This window comes from Oncorhynchus gorbuscha, unplaced genomic scaffold (genome assembly GCF_021184085.1).
Source record: "Oncorhynchus gorbuscha isolate QuinsamMale2020 ecotype Even-year unplaced genomic scaffold, OgorEven_v1.0 Un_scaffold_2616, whole genome shotgun sequence".
In the NCBI taxonomy this organism is placed as follows: domain Eukaryota; kingdom Metazoa; phylum Chordata; class Actinopteri; order Salmoniformes; family Salmonidae; genus Oncorhynchus; species Oncorhynchus gorbuscha.
The window spans coordinates 10,001-25,002 of NW_025747078.1; the positions used below are offsets into that span (position 1 = coordinate 10,001).

Genomic DNA, 15,002 nt, shown 5'->3' on the forward strand with positions numbered 1-15,002 from the left:
GTGACAGTGTTGTGTGTTGATGTGACAGTGTTGTGTGTTGATGTGACAGTGTTGTGTGTTGATGTGACAGTGTTGTGTGTTGATGTGACAGTGTTGTGTGTGTGATGGGACAGTGATGTGTTCTGAGTGATGTAACAGTGTTGTGTTTTGATGTGACAGTGTTGTGAGTTGATGTGACAGTGTTGTGTGTTGATGTGACAGTGTTGTGTATTGATGTGACAGTGTTGTGTGTGTGATGGGACAGTGATGTGTTCTGAGTGATGTAACAGTGTTGTGATGTAACAGTGTTGTGATGTAACAGTGTTGTGAGTGATGTAACAGTGTTGTGAGTGATGTAACAGTGTTCTGAGTGATGTAACAGTGTTCTGAGTGATGTAACAGTGTTCTGAGTGATGTAACAGTGTTCTGAGTGATGTAACAGTGTTCTGAGTGATGTAACAGTGTTCTGAGTGATGTAACAGTGTTGTGATGTAACAGTGTTCTGTGTTCAGGTTGAGAATACTATCCGGTGGAGAGCCAAGAAAGACGAGGAGGGGAACGAGAGCAGAGAGAGTAACGTTGCATTGATCAAGTGGTCTGACGGCAGGTCAGCACACACACACACACACACACACACACACACACACACTCACACACACACACACACACACACACACACACACACACACACACACACACACACACGATCCTCAGAGGGCTAGATGAAGAGGAGTAATGCTGGGACAGCTGATGAAGAGGAGTAACGCTGGGACAGCTGATGAAGAGGAGTAACGCTGGGACAGCTGACGAAGAGGGGTAACGCTGGACTCCTGACGAATAGGGGTAACGCTGGACTCCTGACGAAGAGGAGTAACGCTGGACTCCTGAGGAAGAGGAGTAACGCTGGACTCCTGAGGAAGAGGAGTAACGCTGGACTCCTGAGGAAGAGGAGTAACGCTGGACTCCTGACGAAGAGGAGTAACGCTGGACTCCTGACGAAGAGGAGTAACGCTGGACTCCTGACGAAGAGGAGTAACGCTGGACTCCTGACGAAGAGGAGTAACGCTGGACTCCTGAGGAAGAGGAGTAACGCTGGACTCCTGATGATTGTGTTTGAAATAATTAATACATTGATTTACAATGGGGAAATGTGTGTTTACATGTGTATGTATCTGTGGATGTGTTCTGTCTCCACAGTATGTCTCTCCACCTGGGTAACGAGGTGTTTTGATGTGTTCTGTCTCCACAGTATGTCTCTCCACCTGGGTAACGAGGTGTTCGATGTGTTCTGTCTCCACAGCATGTCTCTCCACCTGGGTAACGAGGTGTTTGATGTGTATAAAGCTCCTCTCCAAGGAGACCACAACCACCTGTTCATCAGACAAGGAACTGGACTACAGGGACAGGCTGTGTTCAAGACCAAACTCACCTTCAGGTAACACTGTCTATACACACACACACACACACACACACACACACACACACACACTGTATGTAGGCACACACCTTGCTCTTTGTCTGAACCCCAACCCAAAGCTCTGACAGACATCATGCACCGAATACAGGAACACATTCCGCCCAGATGGAATAGTGAACAACAACACAGTATCTAAGCTGAGCTCCGTCCAGATGGAATAGTGAACAACACAGTATCTAAGCTGAGCTCCATCCAGATGGAATAGTAAACAACAACACAGTATCTAAACTGAGCTCCCTCCAGATGGAATAGTAAACAACAACACAGTATCTAAGCTGAGCTCCGTCCAGATGGAATAGTGAACAACACAGTATCTAAGCTGAGCTCCGTCCAGATGGAATAGTAAACAACAACACAGTATCTAAACTGAGCTCCCTCCAGATGGAATAGTGAACAACACAGTATCTAAGCTGAGCTCCCTCCAGATGGAATAGTGAACAACACAGTATCTAAGCTGAGCTCCGTCCAGATGGAATAGTGAACAACACAGTATCTAAGCTGAGCTCCGTCCAGATGGAATAGTGAACAACAACACAGTATCTAAGCTGAGCTCCCTCCAGATGGAATAGTGAACAACAACACAGTATCTAAGCTGAGCTCCCTCCAGATGGAATAGTGAACAACAACACAGTATTTAAGCTGAGCTCCCTCCAGATGGAATAGTGAACAACAACACAGTATCTAAGCTGAGCTCTCTCCAGATGGAATAGTGAACAACAACACAGTATCTAAGCTGAGCTCCCTCCAGATGGAATAGTGAACAACAACACAGTATCTAAGCTGAGCTCCCTCCAGATGGAATAGTGAACAACAACACAGTATCTAAGCTGAGCTCCCTCCAGATGGAATAGTGAACAACACAGTATCTAAGTTGAGAATGGGACTTGTTTTGGTACAGTATTAGAATGGGACTTGTTTTGGTACAGTATTAGAAGGGGACTTGTTTTGGTACAGTATTAGAATGGGACTTGTTTTGGTACAGTATTACAATAGAATGGGACTTGTTTTGGTACAGTATTAGAAGGGGACTTGTTTTGGTACAGTATTACAATAGAATGGGACTTGTTTTGGTACAGTATTAGAAGGGGACTTGTTTTGGTACAGTATTAGAAGGGGACTTGTTTTGGTACAGTATTAGAATGGGACTTGTTTTGGTACAGTATTACAATAGAATGGGACTTGTTTTGGTACAGTATTAGAAGGGGACTTGTTTTGGGACAGTATTACAATAGAACGGGACTTGTTTTGGTACAGCATTACAATAGAATGGGACTTGTTTTGGTACAGTATTAGAACGGGACTTGTTTTGGTACAGTATTACAATAGAATGGGACTTGTTTTGGTACAGTATTACAATAGAATGGGACTTGCTTTGGTACAGTATTACAATATAACAGGACTTGTTTTGGTACAGTATTACAATAGAATGGGACTTGATTTGGTACAGTATTACAATAGAAGGGGACTTGTTTTGGTACAGTATTAGAAGGGGACTTGTTTTGGTATAGTATTAGAAGGGGACTTGTTTTGGTACAGTATTAGAAGGGGACTTGTTTTGGTACAGTAATAGAATGGGACTTGTTTTGGTACAGTATTACAATAGAATGGGACTTGTTTTGGTACAGTATTACAATAGAATGGGACTTGTTTTGGTACAGTATTACAATAGAATGGGACTTGTTTTGGTACAGTATTACAATAGAATGGGACTTGTTTTGGTACAGTATTACAATAGAAGGGGACTTGTTTTGGTACAGTATTAGAAGGGGACTTGTTTTGGTACAGTATTACAATAGAATGGGACTTGTTTTGGTACAGTATTACAATAGAAGGGGACTTGTTTTGGTACAGTATTACAATAGAAGGGGACTTGTTTTGGTACAGTATTACAATAGAATGGGACTTGTTTTGGTACAGTATTACAATAGAATGGGACTTGTTTTGGTACAGTATTACAATAGAATGGGACTTGTTTTGGTACAGTATTACAATAGAATGGGACTTGTTTTGGTACAGTATTACAATAGAAGGGGACTTGTTTTGGTACAGTATTAGAAGGGGACTTGTTTTGGTACAGTATTACAATAGAAGGGGACTTGTTTTGGTACAGTATTAGAAGGGGACTTGTTTTGGTACAGTATTACAATAGAATGGGACTTGTTTTGGTACAGTATTACAATAGAATGGGACTTGTTTTGGTACAGTATTACAATATAACAGGACTTGTTTTGGTACAGTATTAGAAGGGGACTTGTTTTGGTACAGTATTACAATAGAATGGGACTTGTTTTGGTACAGTATTAGAAGGGGACTTGTTTTGGTACAGTATTAGAAGGGGACTTGTTTTGGTACAGTATTACAATAGAAGGGGACTTGTTTTGGTACAGTATTAGAAGGGGACTTGTTTTGGTACAGTATTACAATAGAATGGGACTTGTTTTGGTACAGTATTACAATAGAATGGGACTTGTTTTGGTACAGTATTACAATAGAAGGGGACTTGTTTTGGTACAGTATTACAATAGAAGGGGACTTGTTTTGGTACAGTATTAGAATGGGACTTGTTTTGGTACAGTATTACAATAGAAGGGGACTTGTTTTGGTACAGTATTAGAAGGGGACTTGTTTTGGTATAGTATTAGAATGGGACTTGTTTTGGTACAGTATTAGAAGGGGAATTGTTTTGGTACAGTATTAGAAGGGGACTTGTTTTGGTACAGTATTACAATAGAATGGGACTTGTTTTGGTACAGTACTACAATAGAATGGGACTTGTTTTGGTACAGTATTACAATAGAAGGGGACTTGTTTTGGTACAGTATTACAATAGAATGGGACTTGTTTTGGTACAGTATTACAATAGAATGGGACTTGTTTTGGTACAGTATTACAATAGAAGGGGACTTGTTTTGGTACAGTACTACAATAGAAGGGGACTTGTTTTGGTACAGTATTACAATAGAATGGGACTTGTTTTGGTACAGTATTACAATAGAATGGGACTTGTTTTGGTACAGTATTACAATAGAAGGGGACTTGTTTTGGTACAGTATTAGAAGGGGACTTGTTTTGGTACAGTATTACAATAGAAGGGGACTTGTTTTGGTACAGTATTAGAAGGGGACTTGTTTTGGTATAGTATTAGAATGGGACTTGTTTTGGTACAGTATTACATTAGAAGGGGACTTGTTTTGGTACAGTATTAGAATGGGACTTGTTTTGGTACAGTATTACAATAGAACGGGACTTGTTTTGGTACAGTATTACAATAGAATGGGACTTGTTTTGGTACAGTATTACAATAGAATGGGACTTGTTTTGGTACAGTATTAGAAGGGGACTTGTTTTGGTACAGTATTACAATAGAATGGGACTTGTTTTGGTACAGTATTACAATATAACGGGACTTGTTTTGGTACAGTATTACAATAGAATGGGACTTGCTTTGGTACAGTATTACAATATAACGGGACTTGTTTTGGTACAGTATTACAATAGAATGGGACTTGTTTTGGTACAGTATTACAATAGAATGGGACTTGTTTTGGTACAGTATTAGAAGGGGACTTGTTTTGGTACAGTATTACAATAGAATGGGACTTGCTTTGGTACAGTATTACAATAGAATGGGACTTGCTTTGCTACAGTATTAGAATAGAATGGGACTTGATTTGGTTCAGTATTAGAATAGAATGGGACTTGTTTTGCTACAGTATTAGAATAGAATGGGACTTGATTTGGTTCAGTATTAGAATGGGACTTGATTTGGTTCAGTATTAGAATGGGACTTGTTTTGGGACAGTATTAGAATAGAATGGGACTTGTTTTGCTACAGTATTAGAATAGAATGGGACTTGATTTGGTACAGTATTAGAATGGGACTTGTTTTGGTACAGTATTAGAATGGGACTTGTTTTGGTTCAGTATTAGAATGGGACTTGTTTTGGTACAGTATTACAATAGAATGGGACTTGTTTTGGTACAGTATTAGAATGGGACTTGTTTTGGTACAGTATTAGAATGGGACTTGTTTTGGTACAGTATTAGAATGGGACTTGTTTTGGTACAGTATTACAATAGAAGGGGACTTGTTTTGGTACAGTATTAGAATGGGACTTGTTTTGGTACAGTATTAGAATGGGACTTGTTTTGGTACAGTATTACAATAGAAGGGGACTTGTTTTGGTACAGTATTAGAATGGGACTTGTTTTGGTACAGTATTAGAATAGAATGGGACTTGATTTGGTTCAGTATTAGAATGGGACTTGATTTGGTTCAGTATTAGAATGGGACTTGTTTTGGGACAGTATTAGAATAGAATGGGACTTGTTTTGCTACAGTATTAGAATAGAATGGGACTTGATTTGGTTCAGTATTAGAATGGGACTTGTTTTGGTACAGTATTAGAATGGGACTTGTTTTGGTACAGTATTAGAATGGGACTTGTTTTGGTACAGTATTACAATAGAATGGGACTTGATTTGGTACAGTATTAGAATGGGACTTGTTTTGGTACAGTATTAGAATGGGACTTGTTTTGGTACAGTATTAGAATGGGACTTGTTTTGGTACAGTATTACAATAGAAGGGGACTTGTTTTGGTACAGTTATGAGACGCTGTTCCTCTTTCAGTGTAAAGGAACAAACATGAATGTCTGATTTGAGATATAAAGCTGTTATTGCGTGTTTTCTCTCCAGACCCCACTCCACAGACAGCGCCACCCACAGGAAGATGACCCTGTCTCTGGCTGACCGCTGCTCGAAGACCCAGAAGATCAGAATACTGCCCATGGCTGGACGAGACCCCGAGTCTCAACGCAACGAGATGATCAAGGTGACACACGCTGGACTGTGTCATTTAATATAGGATGTCATGAAATAAGGTTATGAGATGTGTGGTGTAATGTTAGCAGAACTACACGCAAAAAAAAATATTAACGCAAAAACGATTTTAAAAGATTTTACTGAGTTACAGTTCATATAAGTAAATCAGTCAATTGAAATAAATGCATTAGGCCCTAATCTATGGATGTGACATGACTGGGAATACAGATATGCATCTGTTGGTCACAGATACCTTCGATAAAGAGAACCAGTCAGTATCTGGTGTGACCATCTGCCTCATGCAGCGCGACACATCTCCTTCACATAGAGTTGATCAGGCTGCTGATTGTGGCCTGTGGAATGTTGTCCCACTCCTCTTCAATGGCTGTGTGAAGTTGCTGGATATTGGCTGGGAACTGGAACACGCTGTCGTATATGTTGATCCAGAGCATCCCAAACATGCTCAATGGGTGACGTGTCTGAGTATGTAGGCCATGGAAGAACTGGGAAATGTCCAGCTTCCAGGAACTGTGTACAGATCCTTGTGACATGGGGCTGTGCTTTATCATTCTGAATTATGAGGTGATGGCGGCGGATGAACGCCACGACAATGAACCTCAGGATCTCGTCACGGTGTCTCTGCATTCAGATTTCCATTGATTGAAAATGCAATTGTGTTCGTTGTTCATAGTTTATGCCTGCCCCCATACCATCCTGGTGTGTGTCCTCTGTTCACAACGTTGACATCAGCAAACCGCTGGCCCACACAACACCACACACGCTGTCTGCCATCTGCCTGGTACAGCTGAAACTCCTGTGTGCCATCTGCCTGGTACAGCTGAAACTCCTGTGTGCCATCTGCCTGGTACAGCTGAAACTCCTGTGTGCCATCTGCCTGGTACAGTTGAAACTCATGTGTGCCATCTGCCTGGTGCAGTTGAAACTCCTGTCTGCCATCTGCCTGGTACAGCTGAAACTCCTGTGTGCCATCTGCCTGGTACAGCTGAAACTCCTGTGTGCCATCTGCCTGGTACAGCTGAAACTCCTGTGTGCCATCTGCCTGGTACAGTTGAAACTCCTGTGTGCCATCTGCCTGGTACAGCTGAAACTCATGTGTGCCATCTGCCTGGTACAGCTGAAACTCCTGTGTGCCATCTGCCTGGTGCAGTTGAAACTCCTGTGTGCCATCTGCCTGGTACAGCTGAAACTCCTGTGCCATCTGCCCGGTACAGCTGAAACTCCTGTGTTCCATCTGCTTGGTACAGCTGAAACTCCTGTGTTCCATCTGCTTGGTACAGCTGAAACTCCTGTCTGCGTGGCAGGTTTCAGACGATCCCGCAGGTGAAGAAGTCGGATGAGAAGGTCCTGGGCTGGTGCGGTTGTAAGGCCGGTTGGACATACTGCCAAATTCTCTAAGACGATGTTACAGAGGTGCTTGATGGTAGAGAAATTAACATCAATTTCTCAGGACATTCCTGCAGTCAGAATGCCAATTTCCCTCAAAATTTGAGACATCTGTGTCGTTGTATTATGTGGCAAAACTGCACATTTTAGATTGGCCTTTTATTGTCCCCCAGCACAAGGTGCACCTGTGTAATTATCATGCTGTTTAATCAGCTTCCTGATATTCCACACCTGTCAGGTGGATGGATTATCTTGGCAAAAGAGAAATTCTCACTAACAGGGATGTAAACACGTTTGTGGACAACATTTGAGAGATATAAGCTTTTTGTGAATCTGTGAACATTTCTTGAATCATTTATATCATCAGCTCATGTAAAACGTGGGACAAACACTTTACATGTTAAGGTTTATATTTTTGTTCAGTTTAATAACGACAGTCTGGAGACGAGACAGACTTTCTGTTGCTTCTAGAAGCACTGACTGGGCTTCTGTTGCTGATTACAGTCTACTATATTTTCTCAGAACATTTGAAATAGACAGGACGACGCCTTATCTCATTTGAGGGGTTAAAATGTTGACCCGTCTCCCCCCTACAGAAAGAGGAGGAGCGTCTGCGTGCGTCTATCCGTCGTGAGGGACAACAGCGGCGGATGAGAGAGAAGCAGCACCAACGAGGGCTGAGCGCCGGTTACCTGGAGCCCGATCGCTATGATGACGATGAGGAGGGGGACGAGTCTGTCAGCCTGGCCGCCATCAAGAGCAAATACAAGGGAGGAGGAGGAGGAGGGGGGCTGAGGGGTGAGGACACACACCATATCTAAACAGACACATCCAGATCAAATACAAGGGGGGAGGGGGAGGAGGAGGGGTGAGGGGTGAGGACACACACCATATCTAAACAGACACATCCAGATCAAATACAAGGGAGGAGGAGGAGGAGGAGGAGGAGGAGGAGGGCTGAGGGGTGAGGACACACACACCATATCTAAACAGACACATCCAGATCAAATACAAGGGAGGAGGAGGAGGAGGAGGGCTGAGGACACACACACCATATCTAAACAGACACATCCAGATCAAATACAAGGGAGGAGGAGGAGGAGGGCTGAGGAGACAGCGAAAGTGTTTGTATTTGCTCATTTTAATGTGTTCTCTCCCCTCCTATCTTCTGTCCCCCTCCTCTCCTCTCTTCCATCTCTTCCGTCTTCCGTCCCCCTCCTCTCCTCCGTCCCCCTCTCCTCCGTCCCCCTCCTCTCCTCTCTCCATATAGAGGAGCGTGCTCGGATCTACTCGTCTGACAGTGATGAGGGTTCTGATGATGATAAAGCCCAGAGACTGCTCAAGGCCAAGAAACTAGACTCTGACGAGGTGAGACACACACACAGGTGTTAGTACAGTGAGAGAATGGAGAGATGACAGAGGGTGCAGTACTACGATCTACCAGCAGGAGGCATTGTGAATCACTACATATAGGAATCTAGTTCAGCTAACAAAGCACGTTGAGGCTGATCTGAAGTGAGTCAAATCAATTTTTCCTGTCTTTCTCCCCCTTCTTTTTCTCCCCCCCTTTTCTCCCCCTCTTTCTCCCCCTCTTTCTTTTCTCCCCTCTTTCTTTTCTCCCTCTTTTTTCTCCCCCTCTTTTTTCTCCCCCTCTTTGTTTTCTCCCCCTCTTTCTTTTCTCCCCCTTTCTTTTTCTTTCTTTTCTCCCCCTTTCTTTTCTTCTTTTTTCTCCCCCTCTTTCTTTTCTCCCCCTCTGTTTTCTCCCCCTTTCTTTCTTTTCTTTTCCCCCTCTTTCTTTTCTCCCCCTCTTTCTTTTCTCCCCCTCTCTCTGTAGGAAGGGGAGAGTTCAGGGAAGAGGAAGGCTGAGGAGGATGAGGAGGAGGAGGTGGAACCCAAGAAGGCAAAGAAATACGTCATCAGCGACGAAGAGGAGGAGGAGGAAGATGATGAATGATGTCATGTTGTTGATCACACCACTGTATTATCAGTGTGTTGTTATATCCAGTGCGTTGCGATGTAGACCTAAACGTTTCATTTGTAGTTTGTATATTTTTTAATGATCACTGTGTGTGTGAGAGAGAGGGAGAGCTCTGTACAGCTGTAGGAATAAAGACCAGATGAACTAAGTGTTTATCTCAATGACCAAACCTCAGTCTCTTTGTTATGATTATTTTTAAAGTTCTGTTTTTGTATTGAGATGTCCATTTTCTAATGGAGGTTAAAGATGGAGAGTTGAGGGGGGGGGGTGACTGGGACTGGGACTGTCTGGGGGATGATGGACTGTTAGACCTCTTCACTAACAGTACTGTTCAATCCATCTGGCACAGCAGAGAGAGAAGTAATGGAGAAAGGAGGATGAGGATGGGTAAGAGGAGAAAGGAGGATGGGTGAGAGGAGGATGAGGATGGGTAAGAGGAGAAAGGAGGATGGGTGAGAGGAGGATGAGGATGGGTAAGAGGAGAAAGGAGGATGGGTGAGAGGAGGATGAGGATGGGTAAGAGAGGAGTATGGGTAAGAGGAGAAAGGATGGGTGAGAGGAGGATGAGGATGGGTAAGAGGAGAAAGGATGGGTGAGAGGAGGATGAGGATGGGTGAGAGGAGGATGAGGATGGGTAAGAGAGGAGGATGGGTAAGAGGAGAATGAGGATGGGTAAGAGAGGAGTATGGGTAAGAGGAGAAAGGAGGATGGGTAAGAGAGGAGGATGAGGATGGGTAAGAGAGGAGGATGGGTAAGAGGAGAAAGGAGGATGGGTAAGAGAGGAGTATGGGTAAGAGGAGAAAGGAGGATGGGTAAGAGAGGAGGATGGGTAAGAGGAGAAAGGAGGATGGGTGAGAGGAGGATGAGGATGGGTAAGAGGAGAAAGGAGGATGGGTGAGAGGAGGATGAGGATGGGTAAGAGAGGAGTATGGGTAAGAGGAGAAAGGATGGGTGAGAGGAGGATGAGGATGGGTAAGAGAGGAGGATGGGTAAGAGGAGAAAGGAGGATGGGTGAGAGGAGGATGAGGATGGGTAAGAGGAGAAAGGAGGATGGGTGAGAGGAGGATGAGGATGGGTAAGAGGAGAAAGGAGGATGGGTGAGAGGATGAGGATGGGTAAGAGAGGAGAGGGGGGGTTAGTGACCCGTCTTTGTGAACATCTCATACTCCTCACGTCCTTTCGTCTCCTCAAAACCAATTGGATCAGAAATGGGTTTTGAGGGAGAGAGGAGGACAATGGGACGCTGGTTAGTGATTGTTGCACCAGACACTCTGACACAGCCTCATATACACAGGGCCCATTCAACCCTACACTCTGACACACAGCCTCATATACACAGGGCCCATTCAACCCTACACTCTGACACACAGCCTCATATACACAGGGCCCATTCAACCCTACACTCTGACACAGCCTCATATACACAGGGCCCATTCAACCCTACACTCTGACACACAGCCTCATATACACAGGGCCCATTCAACCCTACACTCTAACACACAGCCTCATATACACAGGGCCCATTCAACCCTACACTCTGACACAGCCTCATATACACAGGGCCCATTCAACCCTACACTCTGACACACAGCCTCATATACACAGGGCCCATTCAACCCTACACTCTGACACAGCCTCATATACACAGGGCACATTCAACCCTACACTCTGACACACAGCCTCATATACACAGGGCCCATTCAACCCTACACTCTGACACACAGCCTCATATACACAGGGCCCATTCAACCCTACACTCTGACACACAGCCTCATATACACAGGGCACATTCAACCATACAAGTTGAAGTTTTAACGTCACCTGCACAAATACAGTGAAATGCCTTTTTCTTACCAACTCTGACATCAACAATGTAGTACTAAAAATAACAAGGTAGAAAGAAAAACGCCAGAAAGCAGAAAACAAGAAGAAGAGGAGGAAGTAAGAAGCTTTATACAGGGTCAGTTCCAATACCATATTTACAATGTGCAGGGATACTGGAGTGATAGAGGTTGACACACTACATGGCCAAAAGTATGTGGACACCCCTTCAAATTAGTGGATTAGACTATTTCAGACACACCTGTTGCTGTCAGGTGTATACAATCTAGCACACAGCCATGCAATCTCCATAGACAAACATTGTCAGTTAAATGGCCTGTACTGAAAAGCTCAGTGACTTTCAACGTGGCACCGTCATAGGATGCCACCTTTCTATCAAGTCAGTTCGTCAAATGTCTTTTCCTGCAAGAGCTGCTCCGATAAACTGTAAGTGCTGTTATTGTGAAGTGGAAACGTCTAGGAGAAACAACGGCTCAGCTGCAAAGTGGTAGGCCACACAAGCTCACAGAACAGGACAGCCGAGTGCTGAAGCGCGTAAAAATGGTCTGTCCTCGTTTGCAACGCTCACTACCACGTTCCAAACATCACATCCAAAATGTGAGTGTGTAGAGTCCTGTCAGTGTGTAGAGTCCTGTCAGTGTGTTGGGTCCTGTCAGTGTGTAGAGTCCTGTCAGTGTGTTGGGTGTGTAGAGTCCTGTCAGTGTGTAGAGTCCTGTCAGTGTGTAGAGTCCTGTCAGTGTGTAGAGTCCTGTCAGTGTGTAGAGTCCTGTCGGTGTGTAGAGTCCTGTCGGTGTGTAGAGTCCTGTCGGTGTGTAGAGTCCTGTCGGTGTGTAGAGTCCTGTCGGTGTGTAGAGTCCTGTCAGTGTGTTGAGTCCTGTCAGTGTGTAGAGTCCTGTCAGTGTGTAGAGTCCTGTCAGTGTGTAGAGTCCTGTCAGTGTGTAGAGTCCTGTCAGTGTGTTGGGTCCTGTCAGTGTGTAGAGTCCTGTCAGTGTGTTGGGTCCTGTCAGTGTGTAGAGTCCTATCAGTGTGTAGAGTCCTGTCAGTGTGTAGAGTCCTGTCAGTGTGTAGAGTCCTGTCAGTGTGTAGAGTCCTGTCAGTGTGTAGAGTCCTGTCAGTGTGTTGGGTCCTGTCAGTGTGTAGAGTCCTGTCAGTGTGTTGGGTGTGTAGAGTCCTGTCAGTGTGTAGAGTCCTGTCAGTGTGTAGAGTCCTGTCAGTGTGTTGGGTCCTGTCAGTGTGCATAGAGACAGTGCCATTGTTGGGACACGTTTACACACACACACGGGTCATTACTGTTCTCTCTGAGAGTGTCCTCAAGTTACCCACCGGCCACACCACACATTGTATATTCATACACACGGGGCAAGAACAGCCCTGTGCGCACAGAGAGAGAGCAGCCCCAGCCAGACAGAACCGGTCGTAGATAATCAGAACACAGAGCAGTAAAAAGGTAACTAGGAGATTAAAGCGTTGTTACGTAAAATGACCCTGTTGTTTTCCCCTAGACAACAGCAGCCCTGTTCCACACAGACACACACACACTGCAACACACACACACACACACACACTGCAACACACACACCCACACTGCAACACTAACACAGACACTGCATGCTTCTTAGTGGCTCAGCCTGATTAGGCTCAGAGCATGTGTTTGTTTGTGTGTGTGTGTCTCTCTCTCCTCTCTCTCTCTCTCTCTCTCTCTCTCTCTCTCTGTCTGTCTGTCTGTCTGTCTGTCTGTCTGTCTGTCTGTCTGTCTGTCTGTCTGTCTGTCTGTCTGTCTGTCTGTCTGTCTGTCTGTCTGTCTGTCTGTCTGTCTGTCTGTCTGTCTGTCTGTCTGTCTGTCTGTCTGTCTGTCTGTCTGTCTGTCTGTCTGTCTGTCTGTCTGTCTGTCTGTCTGTGTCTCTCTGTCTGTGTGTGTGTGTGTTGTCTCTCTCTCTGTCATTCTATCTACACAGACTGTTGCCCTTTCTCACTGTCTCCATGTCCCCCTCTTCTGTTCTCCCTCTCCCCCCACTCTACCCCTCCCCCCTCTCTCTCTGCCCCCTCTTCTGTTCTCCCTCTGTCTCTCTGCCCCCCCCACTCTACCCCTCCCCTCTCTCTCTGCCCCTCATCTGTTCTCCCTCTCCCTCCCCTCTCTCTGCCCCCCACTCTACCCCTCCCCTCTCTCTCTGCCCCCTCATCTGTTCTCCCTCTCCCTCCCCTCTCTCTGCCCCCCCCCACTCTACCCCTCCCCTCTCTCTCTGCCCCCTCATCTGTTCTCCCTCTCCCTCCCCTCTCTCTGCCCCCCTCCACTCTACCCCTCCCCTCTCTCTCTGGCCCCCTCATCTGTTCTCCCTCTCCCTCCCCTCTCTGCCCCCCCCCACTCTACCCCTCCCCCTCTCTGCCCCCTCATCTGTTCTCCCTCTCCCTCCCCCTCTCTCTGCCCCCCCCACTCTACCCCTCCCCTCTCTCTCTGCCCCCTCATCTGTTCTCCCTCTCCCTCCCCCTCTCTCTGCCCCCCCCACTCTACCCCTCCCCTCTCTCTCTGCCCCCTCATCTGTTCTCCCTCTCCCTCCCCTCTCTCTGCCCCCCACTCTACCCCTCCCCTCTCTCTCTGCCCCTCATCTGTTCTCCCTCTCCCTCCCCTCTCTCTGCCCCCCCCACTCTACCCCTCCCCTCTCTCTGCCCCCTCATCTGTTCTCCCTCTCCCTCCCCTCTCTCTGCCCCCCACTCTACCCCTCCCCCTCTCTCTGCCCCCTCATCTGTTCTCCCTCTCCCTCCCCTCTCTCTGCCCCCCCCCACTCTACCCCTCCCCTCTCTCTCTGCCCCTCATCTGTTCTCCCTCTCCCTCCCCTCTCTCTGCCCCCCACTCTACCCCTCCCTCTCTCTCTGCCCCCTCATCTGTTCTCCCTCTCCCTCCCCCTCTCTGCCCCCCCCACTCTACCCCTCCCCTCTCTCTCTGCCCCCTCATCTGTTCTCCCTCTCCTCCCCTCTCTCTGCCCCCCCCCCCCACTCTACCCCTCCCCTCTCTCTCTGCCCCCTCATCTGTTCTCCCTCTCCCTCCCCCTCTCTGCCCCCCACTCTACCCCTCCCCTCTCTCTCTGCCCCCTCATCTGTTCTCCCTCTCCTCTCTCTGCCCCCCCCACTCTATCCCCCCCTCCTCGCTATCCCCACTCCTTTCTCTTTCTAGGTCTTGTATAACAAGCTAATAAATTACATAGAAACCTAATACTCAGCACTCACCAGGGTGTACACACACACACATACTTTAATTCCATTCAAAGGGCTTTATTGGCATTGGCAACATATGCTACATGACCAAAAGTCGAACATCTTGTTCCAAAATCATGGGCATTAACTGCCTCCACTATAGCAGCCTCCAATCTTCCGGAAAGGCTTTCCACTAGATGTTGGAACAAGGGCTTGATTCCATTCAGCAACAAAAGCCTTAGTGAGGTCGTACACTGATGTTGGGTGATTAGGCCTGGCTAGCAGTCAGCGTTCCACTTCATCCCAAA

At 46.1% G+C, this 15,002-nt stretch overlaps 1 protein-coding gene across 1 annotated transcript in view; it reads left to right on the plus strand.

The window, feature by feature from the left end:
• Positions 1-9,832, plus strand: part of LOC124026126 (RNA polymerase-associated protein LEO1-like) — an 18,072-nt gene extending 8,240 nt beyond the window's left edge. Inside the window, exons 10-15 of the mRNA XM_046339291.1 lie at positions 492-586; positions 1,280-1,414; positions 6,156-6,291; positions 8,282-8,483; positions 8,956-9,053; positions 9,520-9,832. Coding sequence (XP_046195247.1) covers positions 492-586; positions 1,280-1,414; positions 6,156-6,291; positions 8,282-8,483; positions 8,956-9,053; positions 9,520-9,639 — 786 coding nt within the window. The 3' untranslated portion in view covers positions 9,640-9,832. The remainder of the gene's footprint in view (positions 1-491; positions 587-1,279; positions 1,415-6,155; positions 6,292-8,281; positions 8,484-8,955; positions 9,054-9,519) is intronic.
• The last annotated feature ends 5,170 nt before the right edge of the window (positions 9,833-15,002 follow it).